Here is a 14,487-nt window from a genome sequence, read left to right as displayed (position 1 = left end):
AGTTCAATTCCTGGGTTGGGAAGATCCCCTGGAGAAGGGATAGGCTACACACTCCAGTATTCTTGGGCTTCCCTTGTGGCTCAGCTGGTAAAGAATCCGCCTGCAATGTGGGAGACCTGGGTTTGATCCCTGGGTAGGGAAGATCCCCTGGAGAAGGGAACAGTTACCACTCCAGTATTCTGGCCTGAAGAATCCCATGGACTGTATGGTCCATGGGGTCGCAAAGAGTCAGACATGACTGGGCGACTTTCACTTTTAACTTTCATTTCTCCTAGGAAGCAGCCTAGAAAAACATCAAGCACACACTGGCATCAGACAGACTATCTTGTACTTACAGATTAACTGAGTTTCTAGCTAAGGGGCTTTGAGCAAGTCACAGCGTCAATGAACTTCAATTTCCATATTAACCTTTCATTGTTTTCCCTTTTTTCTGATGTTTCCCCCATACAGAGAATACATATGTTCTACAAAGCTGAGATCAGACTTATACACAATGGCTGCTTTCACTTAACATAGTCATTTTTATTTTTTAGTATTTCACAAATTTTCTGCAACGAGCATCCTTACTTTTCTTCATAGAAACACTAAAACTATTCAGTGATGAATACATAATTGTGATAAGAAGGGAAAATTGTGAATCAGAAAAAAAATGTCCAGGGTGACTTCAATATGCTGTGTTGCCTGAACGAAAAATATTTAAATGAGAGAAAAAAGTGTGTGTGTGTGTGTGTGTGTGTGTGTAGAGAAAGAAAGTGTTAGTCACTCGGTCATGTCCAACCCTTTGCAACCCATGGACTTTAGCCCACCAGGGCCCTCTGTCCATGGGATTTTCCAGGCAAGAATATTGAAGTGGGTTGCCATTATGGCAATGGGTTGCCATTTTCTGTTCCAGATCTTCCCAACCCAGGGATCGAACCCACATCTCCTATGTCTCCTGCATTTACAGGCAGATTCTTTACCCACTGAGCCATCAGGGAAGCCACATATATATGTGCATGTGTGTGTATATGTATACATAAATGTATATATACATTTACACAATGGATATGCCAATGGAGGAGATGTAAGAGATGTGGGTGATTCCTGGATCGGGAAGATCCCCTGGAGGACAGCATGGCAACCCACTCCAGTACTCTTACCTGGAGAATCCCATGGACAGAGGAGCCTAGAGGGCTACAGTCAATGGGGTCACACAGAGTCAGACACGACTGAAGTGACTTAGCACACACACACACATATATATAACATCATAATAAGGGACAGAAAAGGAACATTGTGGATACTAAAAGTGAATCACCCATAATTATGGTCACCCAATTAATGTGTTTCATACAGGTTTTAACATTTTTATTTTCTAATAAGTGTAGCGAGGGTAACATAAAGATAGATTTGCATATCTTGCAAAGTACATATTTATCTTTTCCTTTCATGGGACAAAGCTCTTGTTCATGTAACACACCATTTAGGTAAAGTAATGCAAATCTCCTGGGGAGAGTTCTGAGCTCAATTAGGGCATCTGGGAACAGGCCATATGTTACCAAGTCTTCTGCATACCTGAACCCCAATACCTAATGACCCAAGGATGCTCATTCATAAAATTAAATAGTCTGCCTTTTAGGAGAAGAGAATCAAGCACTGCAGAACATTCTCCATCATATTCACCTGAAGACAATATAAGGCGAGCTATACAGCTGAAGAAGACTTAAAATAAATGATCAGGGACTTTTCTAGTGGTCCAGTGGTTACGACTCCACACTTCCTCACAAGGGGCGCAGGTTCCATCCCTGATCAGGAGATTAAGATCCCACAGGCTGCACTGCCGCTGCTGCTGCTGCTAAGTCGCTTCAGTCGTGTCCAACTCTGTGCGACCCTATAGACAGCAGCCCACAGGCCTCCCTGTCCCTGGGATTCTCCAGGCAAGGAGTGGGTTGCCATTTCCTTCTCCAATGCATGAAAGTGAAAAGTGAAAGTGAAGTCGCTCAGTCGTGTCCAACTGTTAGTGACCCCATGGACTGCAGCCTACCAGGCTCCTCCGTCCATGGATTTTCCAGGCAAGAGAACTAGAGTAGGGTGCCATTGCCTTCTCCACATGCTGCACAGTGAGGTCAAATAAATAGAATTTAAAATAAATGAGCATCAATAACACAAAAGATGTAATTCATGCCCTGAGTGACTAACATACAATTTTATTTCACCAATCTTATCTCTCCTTTACCTATAATGTTTTTAATTAATGCATTTTTCATTAAAATTGAAAAATAACCATAAGTTACTCTTACTCCTTCTTAATCTATTGTAGATATTATCTACTTAGTCCCTTCTTTGTTAAACATTTCTTTATCACTGTCTGCACTTTTCTTTGGAGAAGGCAATGGCAACCCACTCCAGGACTCTTGCACTTTTCTTGTAGCTAAAATACCTAGAAAATTAATGTGATGTTAGGAAATACACAATTGTAGAACTAAGACTCTATTTTCAGGACCAAAACTTAGGACATTGATCTAAAATCAAGAGCTGTTCAAAAAAATTCAGACTGCATGTGATTGTACCAATACCCATCTTCAACTCACTTCTAATAGTTCAGTAACAGATAATTTAGAAGAGTGGGTCTCAGTCATTTCTATCATGAAACACACTTGTGGGATATGACACACTCTCAAAACCTGACCTGCACTAACTATAGCAGCAGCATTCTCAAGGTGTGTGATCTGGGAGAGGAGGAATTTTCCTTCCCCCAATCTCTATTCAGGGAGCATTAAAAAAACGTCCACCCTCCACACCATCACTGTTTTATAGAGCTGGTGCAATCCCCATTTTTGAAAATCCTTTAAAATAGAACAAATCACGCTCTGAGATAAGTAGAGTCATAGCCCAGCCTTACGGCAAGGAACAGACTAAAGGAACATATTTCTTTGGTTTCCACGAAGACATATGTCATGGGTAATTGTTTCATACTTGGCACATTCCCACGGGCAAACTCGGGAATGTGCCAAACTCCTGGTCCTCTAACTGCAACTCAGCCCTATTCTTTCCCACTCAAGAAAATACATCAAAACACAATGGAGAGATCTCAATCAGCTACTTTTTTATAGGAAGCTATTTGCATAGTTAATATTTCAGCTGATCAGAACACAGCAAAACACAGAATATGAAGATACATTGTAAACATCACACTTTATAGGCATTTCACATGAGAGTATGCAGAGACTGAGATAACACGATCCACAGATTCGAAAACACATGGAACCGAAGACTTCAAGACCTTCCCAGACGCTCCATCCAGTTCCAAGTCTCTTTCAATACTTCTGATTTGTCAGGTTGGAAAAAACTATCCTTGGAAAGTCAAATAAATACTCTACCTGATACAATGTAGGCTGAGTCTACAATTACATGTTGAAGCAGATTTTCTACTTTAACTATATGGTCATAATAGTGTTTAAAAAGTTTTCCCCACACATTCGTTAGCCATGCATGTAAGATATAACATCATGTAATTTAAAATTTAGAGTAGCTATTTAAAATACTTACACATTGACTTCCCTGGTGGCCCAATAGCTAAGACTCTCTGCTCCCAGTGCAGGGGACCTGAGTTTGATGCCTGGTGAGGGAACTAGATCCCACATGCTGCTAGGACCCAGTGCAGCCAGACAGACAAATAAAAAGAAATATTTTTTTAAAAACTTACACAAAAAGCTATTAATCTCGTTATTTTAAAATTTAAGTATATAATGTTCCAGTGTAAGACACTGTAATAAAGAGTACTGTCATACTTTCAGATCATAAAACTTAAACGGTTTTAAGAAAATGCCCAGACTCATATATTGAAAAGGAAGGGAGAAAGGGAGGAAGAAGGGGAAAGAAAGGAAGAAAGGGAGAAAGGAAGGAGGGAGGGAAGAAAAGAAAGGAAGGATGGCAGAAAAAAGTAAGAGAAACTAAAATTTTAAAACTGAATAAAAAATTGAAGAATAAGCAGAACCTACTTTATATTTCAGAAAATACCCTGATATCAATAAAGACTGAAGGCAGGAGGAGAAGGGGATGACAGAGGATGAGATGCTTGGATGGAATCACCGACTCAATGGACTTGAGCCTGAGCAAGCTCCAGGAGATGGGGAAGGACAGGGAAGCCTGGCATGCTGCAGTCCATGGGGTCACAAAGAGTCAGACACGACTGAGCGACTGAACAACAACAACTTTATATATTGAAAATAAAATTGACTCAGAAGGAAAAAGTGAGTATTCCTTCCTGAAGAGCTCCTTCAGGAACCCAGACACGGATCCATTCTGGAGAAATAAAACTTGCATTTTGGAACCAGCATTTTGCTGGTTCCAAGTTTTGATAACTGAGCCTTTTGTAAATTTTATGACACAGAGAATAAGAAGAGTCATGAGCGTTTTGGACTGTGCGTGAGCATTAAGTTGCTTCAGGTGTGTCCGACTCTTTGCAACCCTATAGCCCTCCAGGCCCCTCTGTCCATGGGATTCTCCAGCCAAGAATAGTACAGTGGGTGCCACCTGAGAATCACCTTTGAACTGTTAAAAAAAAAAATTAATAAATGTATCATCCTCAGAGAAGCATCATTTAGGCATCCCAGAGCCCTAAAGGTCAGCACGTTCCCAACCGAGTGCAGACGAGGATTCCAGTCCTCAGAGAACCCTCACCCCTGGCTTAGTCCATGGTTATGGCTCCATGAATAAGAGGCCATTTCAAACCTGTGTGCTGTGCTTAGTTGTTCAGTCATGTCCGACTCTTTGTGACCCCATGGACTAGCCCCCCAGAGTAGCCCACCAGGTTTCTCTGGCCATGGTGATTCTCCAGGCAAGAATACCGGAGTGGGTTACCATGCCTTCCTCCAGGGGATCTTTCCAACCCAGGGATTGAACCCCGGTCTCCTGCATTGCAGGCAGATTCTTTACCAGCTGAGCTGCCAAGGAAGACCAACACAACCAAGCAAGTTAAGGATTTGAGGATTATAAATTAGCGGCTCAAATTTCAGTCAAAAGGAAAATGGGTATAACGTACTTCCTATAGCTGGATCCATTTTGAACCTGTTGAGGAAAAGCATAAGTACCTGGGTTGCATAGAGAGACTTCCTAAGCCAGAGGTCAGCTTTCTGTAAGTGAATTCAAACACGCAAATGAAAGCACTGTCCGTAAGGGAACACCCGTCGCCGTACAGGAGAGGCTTCCTACAGTCTAACGCACCTGCTGTCAGGATGCACAGTGCCCACAGAGAAAGAGAGGATGCTATTCAGCGCTTTCCACTTCCATAACATTGTGTCTTTGGAGAATGAAGACTATCAAAGTGACGAACTCTCCCAAATTGTCATACGTTTTGCATTTTGGGACATGTACCTCCTCTCTGAACCTTTAGAGCACTACCCAGACATTCTAGCCACTGTCTGGGACTAGATATAATTATGGCAATTATGTCTACCATAATTAGGGAGAGGGTAAATGTGATCAAACATTTATAGAAAGGAAAAAATGAAGCACAAAGTTTTAAGAATCAGAAAATTTCAACGCAATTTCCAAAGAGAGAATTAAAGAGGAAATGATGTTCTTTCTCAGCCATCTAAAATGCTGAACTGGAAAGATAATGACTTACCAAAGTACTGACATCATCAGGAAACTGTCTGTTAATTTCCAGACCTCTTTGCAGGTGACAGGTTCATAGCATCCCAGGTTGGCAAACATGGCCATTGCAAGAGGAAAACAGGATATAAAGTAATATAAAATCTTAATATAAAGAGACAGATTGAGTCTGTGCCCAAGCCCAGAGCTGTAAGCCAACAGGGGCTGGTCAATCTGTGAATGCCAGTGGCATGATCTTGTGAGATCAACTAGAGTGAGAGTCGGGTTCTGAGCACATTCAGAGCCTGGCGTAAAACAGACATCGATTCAGCCGTCCCTCAGTACCACCGGCATGGATGCTGAGTTCCCTATAAAAAGCATCATAGTATCTGCACATAACACACACATTTTTCCATATATTTTATTTTTTTCCGTATACTTTTTTTTCCCTTTTTATTTAATACTGGGGTGTAACCAATTAATAATGTTGTGATAGCTGCAAGTGAACAGTGAAGGGACTCATCATACATACACACGTACCCCTCCTCCCCCAAACTCCCCTCCCATCCAGGCTGCCACGTAACATTTAGCAGAGTTCCACATTTCCCCCTATACTTTAAAATCATCTCTAGATTACTTATAATACCTAATACAATGTAAATGATATGTAAATAGTTGCAAGTACAATGTAAATACTATGTAAATAGTTGTAAATAGAATGTAAACGCTACATAAATAGTTGCCAGCATGCAACAAATTCAACTTTCACTGCTTGGAACTTTCTGGGATTTTTTTTTTCCCCCAAACATTTTCAATCCAAGGTTGGTTGAATGCATGGACACAAAAGCCATAGAGAGGGAGGGCTGACTGTGAAGGCCTGCTGCACAAAGCTCTGATTAGGAAAGGATCATGACAAGTTGATCTTGTTTCCCTGGTGGCTCAGATGCTAAAGAATCTGCCTGCAATGCGGGAGACCTGGGTTCGATCCTGGGTTGGGAAGATCCCTGGAGAAGGGAATGGCAACCCACTCCAGTACTTTTGCCTGGAGAATCCCATGGACGGAGGAGCCTGGTGGGCAACAGTCCACAGGGTTGCAAAGAGTTGGACACGACTGAGTGACTAATAACAACATAACAAGAAAGATGCCTTGGGAAGGCTGGAGTGGAGGCGTGAGAGACAGAGCAGTAAGGCCAATGAAAGGCTGCTGGCGTAAAACAAGTAAAGGTGATAAAGTCCTGACCTGAAGTGGCAGCAGCTGGACTGGTAATAAAGGCATTAAAATAAGAGATGACTGTCTGATAAGGTGGACAGGCAGGTGAGAGATGGATGATGAAAGGCCTTAAAAGTCAGTTTGGACTTGAACCTGCAGCTAACATGGGGCTTTTAAAGCATTAAGCAGGAGCACAGCACAATTTGTATTTCAGATCCGTCATTCTATTAGAATAGGAGGCAAGCTGTAGGCAGAAACGCCAGTCAGAAGGCTACTGCTGTCCAGACAAGAGAAGCTGAATGCTTACCTCAGCAGTGGGAAAGGACAGAACACGAGGGAACAAGAACCAACCCAAAGCATGGATGTGGGGCTTAGAGGAATGTGTAGGATGGGGTCATGTTTCTGCCTTCAAAAATCATGTGGCTGTGAAAGCAACCACTGGGATAGGAAAGAGAAATGATGCACGTTTAGAGAATATAGGAAGTAGTAACACAGGTGACCGTTGAACAATTAGGGGTACCAACACCCTGCTCAGCCAAAAATTTGAATATAGGGCTTCCCTGGTCGTCCAGTGGTTGAGAATCCACCTGAAAATGCAGGGGACACAGGTTCGATCCCTGCTCTGAAAAGACTCCCCCCATGCCGAGGAGCAATGAAGCCCCTGCGCCACAATGACGGAGCCCGAGCACCTGGAGCCTGTACTCAACTACTGAGCCCGTGCGCCCAGAGCCTGCGCTCCCAGCTACCGAGCCCGTGCGCCCAGAGCCTGCGCTCCCAGCTACCGAGCCCGTGCGCCCAGAGCCTGCGCTCCCAGCTACCGAGCCCGTGCGCCCAGAGCCTGCGCTCCCAGCTACCGAGCCCGTGCGCCCAGAGCCTGCGCTCCCAGCTACCGAGCCCCTGCGCCCAGAGCCTGCTTTCACAGCTACCGAGCCCGTGCGCCCAGAGCCTGCGCTCACAGCTACAGAGCCCGTGCGCCCAGAGCCTGCGCCTGCGCTCACAGCTACTGAGCCCGTGCGCCCAGAGCCTGCGATGACAGCTACCGAGCCCGTGCGCCCAGAGCCTGCGCTCACAGCTACTGAGCCCGTGCGCCCAGAGCCTGCGCTCACAGCTACTGAGCCCGTGCGCCCAGAGCCTGCGCTCCGCAACGAGAGGAGCCACCACAGCATGAAGCCCAGGCCTAGCCCTCATTCTCGGCAACTAGAGGAAGCCCAAATGCAGCAACGAAGACCCAGCACAGCCAAAAACAGAGAAATACATAAAGCTTAAAAAAATAAATCTGAGTATAACTTGATAATCAGCCCTCTATATCCACAGTTATGCACCCACAGATTCAACCAACTGCATTTGCTTTAAAAACAATCCATATGTGAACCAACCGCTGTGGTTCAAACCCATGTCATTAGAAGGCCAACTGTATTTGATGCACTGAAATCCAGGTGACTACAAGATACAGAAGCAGAAACATCCAATGGGCAGCTGGATAGACTTAACCATGCTCAGAGCCTCTGCTGAAATACCTGTAAAAGGGAAGAGACAGGAAAGGCAGATAAGGAAGTAAAGAATCATGGTTTTCTCAGGGTATATGATTAGTAGTGGGACTGCTGGGTCATATGGTAGTTTTATCTTTAGTTTTTTAAGGAACCTCCATACTGTTCTGCATAGTGATTGTTATCAATTTACATTCTCACCAACAGTGTAAGAGGGTGGATGAACCTAGAGTCTGTCATACAGAGTGAAGTAAGCCAGAAAGAGAAAAACAAATATGAACAAAGATATACAGAATCTAGAAAAATGGTACTGATGAACCTACTTGCAGGGCAAGAACAGAGACGCAGACGTAGAGAGCGGGCTGTGGACACAGGGTGGGAAGGAGAGGGCAGACAGACTGAGACTGGCCCTGACATACACTCTCCCACATGTAGAGAGCTGGTGGGGCTGCAGCGCAGCACGGGGGCCTCGGCCGGGGTCCGTGGTGCCCGGAAGACGTGGGTGCGGGGCTTCAGAGGGAGGACACATATGTATACAAATGGCTGATTCACACTGCGGAACAGCAGAAGCTAACACAGCATTGTAAAGCAGTTACACTCTACTTTAAAATAAATTTTAAAAATAAATTATACAAATAAAGTAAATAATCAATTACACAAGCTTCTGGAGTGGACAAAAGGGGAAGGAATCAGGAGAAACCAGAAGAGGAAAAAAAGACATATCTTCCTCTCAGGTAGAGAAAAACATGAAGTATGATTGTAGCAAATAATGTACATATATAGGCAAGGGGCGAATACCTAATGTTGTTAAGGGCTCTAAGAAGGTTGCTATCAGTTGAATTGTATCTACCAAAAATGTCTATGTTTAAGTCTTAAGTTACCCCAGTACCTCTGAATGTGATCTTACTTGGAAACAGGGTCACTGCAGATGTAATTAGTTAAATTAAGATGAATTTGTAACAATAGTCATTTATGGATGTAAGGGTTGGACCATAAAGAAAGTTGAGCGCTGAAAAATTGATGCTTTCAAATTGTAATGCTGGAGATGACTCCTGAGAGTCCCTCAGACAGCAAAGAGATCAAATCAGTCAGTCCTAAAGGAAATCAACCCTGAATTTCATTGAAAGGACTGATGCTGAAGCTGAAGCTCCAATACTTTGGCCACCTGATGTGAAGAGCTGACTCACTGGAAAAGACCTTGATGCTGAGAAAGACTGAAGGCAAGAGGAGAAGGGGGCGGCAGAGGATGAGATGGGTAGATAGCATCACCGACTCAATGGACATGAATCTGAGAATAGTGAAGGACAGGGAAGCCTGGCATGCTACTGTTCAGAGGGTCACAAAGAGTCAGACACAACTTAGCGACTGAACAACAATAAACCAGAGCAGAGATTGAGTGAGCCCCTAATTAGAGTGATCCCCTAATTCAATATGATTGAGGTCCTTATTTAAAAAAAGGTGGGGGGATTTGGATACACACCAATGAGGGAAGATGATGTGAAAACACATGGAAAAGAGGACCATCTACAAGTTAAGGGAGGAAGCCTGGAATAGATGCTTCCTTCACAGCCCACAGAAGGAACCAAAGCTGCCAACACTTTGACTTCAGACTTCCGATCTTCAGAATTGTGAGACAATAAAAAGTCTGTTGTTTAAGCCACTGAGTTTGTGGATGTTTTTCTATGGAAACTCTAGCAAACAGAGAGGGAAAGTCATGCAGAAAAGGAAGGAGGGTTGGATGAGGGCGGTTAGAAGGTTTGCTGCTGCTGCTGCTGCTAAGTCACTTCAGTCGTGTCCGACTCTGTGCGACCCCATAGACGGCAGCCCACCAGGCTCCCCCATCCCTGGGATTCTCCAGGCAAGAACACTGGAGTGGGCTGGGCAGTGGAAATGCTTCAGCAGAACAGGTCAGCCACACAGTACAAGACTGCGCACTGCTGCCTCGGGTTCCAGCAAAGAACGGAGACAATAGATTTATTTACAGAGTGATTTCCTCAAGCAGCTTTGGCAGCCACTGGGTAAGAGAGGAGAAGACGCCAGGTCAAAATTGAGAGCTGGCAGAGTAGATCACAAGCAAAGTACAAAGGGGTAAGGCCATTGAGGATACTGTCAAGGGAGAGATATACCATGAGTGAACAGAAAGGAAATAGGGAAGGGAGGATCAGGTGTGGGCTGGAAGAAGGAGGCAAGGTAGGCAGAGGAGGGGTCCTCTGCAAACTGGAAACCAGCATAGAAGAGATACAAGGAGTATAACCTCAGCAAGAGGGCTAAGGAACCACTGTTACCAAAATTTAGTATTTTAGATGAGAAGTCAGGGAACTGCAAAGCTGCAACATTGTATACAACACACACATCATTCACAAGACACTGAGAGCTCCAGCGATGAAGACAGTTAGGGTGAAAAAAGAACGCAGAGGCTTCTGCCACCCTCAAAGGATGTAAAAGAATCACCAGGAATATCCCCCAAATATTTGTACCTAACCCCTAGACTCTGGTTCACATTAAAAAATCACTGCCATATCTATCATCTTGGGCAGTAGAGTTATACTTTTATACAAAATAACAAAAGAGGAACAAGAACTAGAAACTGAGATCAATGTACAATGCCCCATCTATCTCCCAATCTGGGCTGGCTGAATCCATGGGTGTGGAACCCCCCATATGGAGAAATAACTGTAGTGTTCACATGGATTTTTGACTGTGTGGGGGTTCAGAGTCCCTAACACTGGAATTGTGAGTATAGAGGGAGTGTACCTCAACATAATAAAGAGAATATATGACAAGTCAAAGCTATCATGCTCAACGGTGAAAGCTTTCTCTCTCAAATCAGGAACAAGAAAAGGACAGCCCTTTTCACCACTCTTATAAGAGTACCGAAAGTCCTAGCCAGAGCAATTAGGCAAGAAGAAGAAATAAAAAGCATTAATTGGAAAGAACGTAAACCTGTCACTACTTGCAGATGACATAATGCTAGATATGGAAAACTGAAGAGTCCACCAAAAAACTGCTAGAAGCAATAAACGAAGACTTCCCTGGAGGCCCAGTGGTTAAGAATCAGCCTGCCAGTGCAGAGTGCATGGGGTCAATCCCTGGTCCAGGAGAATTCCACAGGCCTCAGGGCAACTAGACTCATGTACAGTGACTACTAAACCCACGTGCCACAAGTACCGAAAGCTGAACGCCCTAGGGCCCATGCTGTGCAACAGGAGAAGCCCTCGCAATACGGAGCCCGCACCCTGCAACTAGAGAGCTGCAGCGAGAGAAACTAATTGCCCTGCTCCCTGCAACTGGAGAAAGCCCACACACAGCAACAAAGACCCAGCACAGCCAAAAACAAAAATAAAGAATTTTTTAAAATAAAGAATAAATAAATTCAGTAAAGTTTCAGGATGCAAAAATCAATGCCCTATATACAAATAATGAACTATCAGAAAGTCAAATTAAGAAAACAATTCACTTTACAACTTAATCAAGAATCTAAAATAACAAGAGATAAATTTAACCAAGGAGGTGAAAAAAACCTGTATACTGATAACTATAGGACACTGATGAAAGAAAGAAATGGAAAGATATTCCATGCTCATGACTGGAAGAAATAATATTGTTAAAATGTCCACATCACCCAAAATAGCAAATAGAATCTAATTTCACAATTCTCATAGAAATAGTGTAAACAATTCCAAAATCTGTATAAAACCACAAAAGACCCCACATCACCAAAGCAATCTTGAGAAAGAACAAAACTGGAGGCATCATGCCCCTGATTTCAAGCTATATTAAAAAGCCACAGTAACCAAAACAGTATGGCATAAAAAGAGACACATAGGTAAGTGGAACAAAATAGAAAGCCCAGAAATCAACTCACACATCTATGGTCAGTTAACGTACAAAGGAGCCAAGAATATACAGTGGGGAAAGGACACTCTAATATTTTGGGAAAACTGGGCAACTATATGCAAAAGAGTAAAACTAGACCTCTATCTTACCCCATACACAAAAAATAACTCAAATAGATTAAAGACTTGATTATAAGACCCGAAACCCTAAAACTTCTAGATGAAAACACTGGCAGTAAGCTCCATGACATCAATCTTTACAATAATTTTTTGGACCTGACACCAAAAGCAAAAATAAATAGCTTCTGCACAGCAAAAGAAACTATCAACAAGGCATATCAACAAGGCAACTGGATTATAGAAAGAATTGCAAAGGCAATCCACTGAATGGGAGAAAATATTTGCAAATAGTGTATCTGGTAAGGGATTACTATCCAAAATATATAAAGATGTAACACAGTTTAACGGCAAAAACCAATCCTATTTCAAAAATGAGCAGAGAATCTGAACAAACACCAAAGAAGACATACAGATGACCAACAGATGTACTGTAGAGCCCTGTGACTACAGTTAATAACACCGTCCTGCACATTTGAAAGTTTCTAAGACAGTAAGAGTCTGGGTGAACTCCAGGAGTTGATGATGGACAGGGAGGCCTGGCGTGCTGCGATTCATGGGGTGGCAAAGAATCGGACACGACTGAGCAACTGAACTGAACTGAACGGAACCAAAATCTTAAAAGTTTTCATCACAAGAAAAAAAAAATTTTGTACCTATGTATAGGGACAGATGTGAACTAGACTTACTGTGGTGATTACTCTGCAGTATGTACAAACACGAAATCATTATTGAAACTAATAATATACTATAAGTTAATAAAGAAAGAAGGAAAGTAAGGAGGGTTAGAGGGGGGAAGGGAAGGAAAAATAAAAAATTCTTCCAAAGAAATCCACATTTCTTTTTCTCTTTCTGTTCAAAGTCAAACATTTACACAACCTACAGAAATATTCTACATGAATAAGGGAGCAGCTACCACGTTCCCCGTCTAGGCACTCTAGAGAAAGCCACTCCTTGAGATAAGGCACTCTCCAGCTCATAAACACTGAGGAAGGAGTCGCCACACCTCACGCATATCTAAGGCTTGCACCCAGCCCCCAGATTCCAAGACTCAAATCTTAATTGGATTCCAGTGGACTGTGAGTTCCCCAACTCCCACAGGAGAAGTGGAAGACCATGAAAGGAATTCAAGAAAATGTCTACCATTATAATCTGAAAATGATCATACAAAACCTCAGTGACTTCTTGTTTACATATGCACCGATCTGGTACACATTTCTGATCTTGGTAAAACTGTAATTTTATGTTGACTGTTTTGCAGGATTCTGTGCTGCACTGACAGAGAGAAAGCAACTTGAAGATCACAGTCCTACTGACTGGTTTTACCAATGAGAAAACTGAGTTCTGGGTAAAGTAAATACCTGCACAAATAGGTAGGAAGTGGCAAATGAGAACCGATGTTGGCTGACCCTGGGATGAACTTTCTCTTCATTTGCAACATATATTCACTCACATTCAATAGCTATTTTTTGAACATTAACCACATGCAAGACACAGAGGAGCTACAAAACTGAACGCAGGCAGTCATCCCTTCAGGGAATCTAAAAAATGGTGGGTTTTTAGATAGTAGTTTTACAGTCTTAATATGCAAATCATCACATGAAGTCTTTGAAATTTTAAGGGAACACCTGAAAATAATTCTCCTCATAGACCTAATACTTACCTTTGAATTTAATCTTTCCATCCTCCTTGTAGCCCTTCAACTACAGAAGGCAGATGTCATGGTAAGAGCATCAATAATGATGGCAATGATGAAGACAAGGACAATGACACGATGAAATATAAGACATTTACTATGTGCCAGTGGCTATTCTGGAATCTTTATATACTTAGCTTAACTAATCCTCCCAATATGGGCTTCCCTGGTGGCTCAGATGGTAAAGAATACGCCTGCAGTGCAGGAGACCTGGGTTCGATCCCTGGGTCAGGAAGATCCCCTGGAGAAGGGAATGGCAATCCACTCCAGTATTCTTGCCTAGAGAATTCCATTGACAGAGGAGCCTAGCAGGCTACAGTCCATGGGGTCGCAAAGAGTCAGACACGACTGAGTGACTAACACACACACAATCCTCCCAATAACCTTAGGAAGGAGGTACTATCACATCTCTATTTTATAAAAGGCCTGGGGAAAGGAAGTTGATTGCCCTTGAAAGGGTGGTTGATTTGGGGCTGACGTTCAAGCATGTCTTTACTAATCCTGTCTCCCAGGCTCCTGGCCCTGGGTCCTCCCCTGACTAAATAAAAATCACCTGTTCTCCCGCCC

The 14,487-nt window shown here is 43.1% G+C and overlaps 1 protein-coding gene across 4 annotated transcripts in view; it reads right to left on the bottom strand.

Annotated features, from left to right (window-relative positions):
* CDK14 (cyclin dependent kinase 14) overlaps positions 1 to 14,487 on the bottom strand; it is a 666,835-nt gene that overhangs the window by 643,565 nt on the left and 8,783 nt on the right. The window contains exon 1 of one of the 4 annotated variants that reach the window (XM_055589677.1): positions 13,888 to 14,307. The exons of the other annotated variants lie outside the window; for them this stretch is intronic. Coding sequence (XP_055445652.1) covers positions 13,888 to 13,908 — 21 coding nt within the window. The 5' untranslated portion in view covers positions 13,909 to 14,307. Of the gene's footprint in view, positions 1 to 13,887; positions 14,308 to 14,487 lie in introns of those variants that run through there. 4 annotated transcript variants of the gene reach the window in all.

Source organism: Bubalus kerabau, chromosome 8, assembly GCF_029407905.1.
Source record: "Bubalus kerabau isolate K-KA32 ecotype Philippines breed swamp buffalo chromosome 8, PCC_UOA_SB_1v2, whole genome shotgun sequence".
In the NCBI taxonomy this organism is placed as follows: Eukaryota; Metazoa; Chordata; class Mammalia; order Artiodactyla; family Bovidae; genus Bubalus; species Bubalus kerabau.
This window is presented reverse-complemented; position numbering and strand designations above follow the sequence as displayed.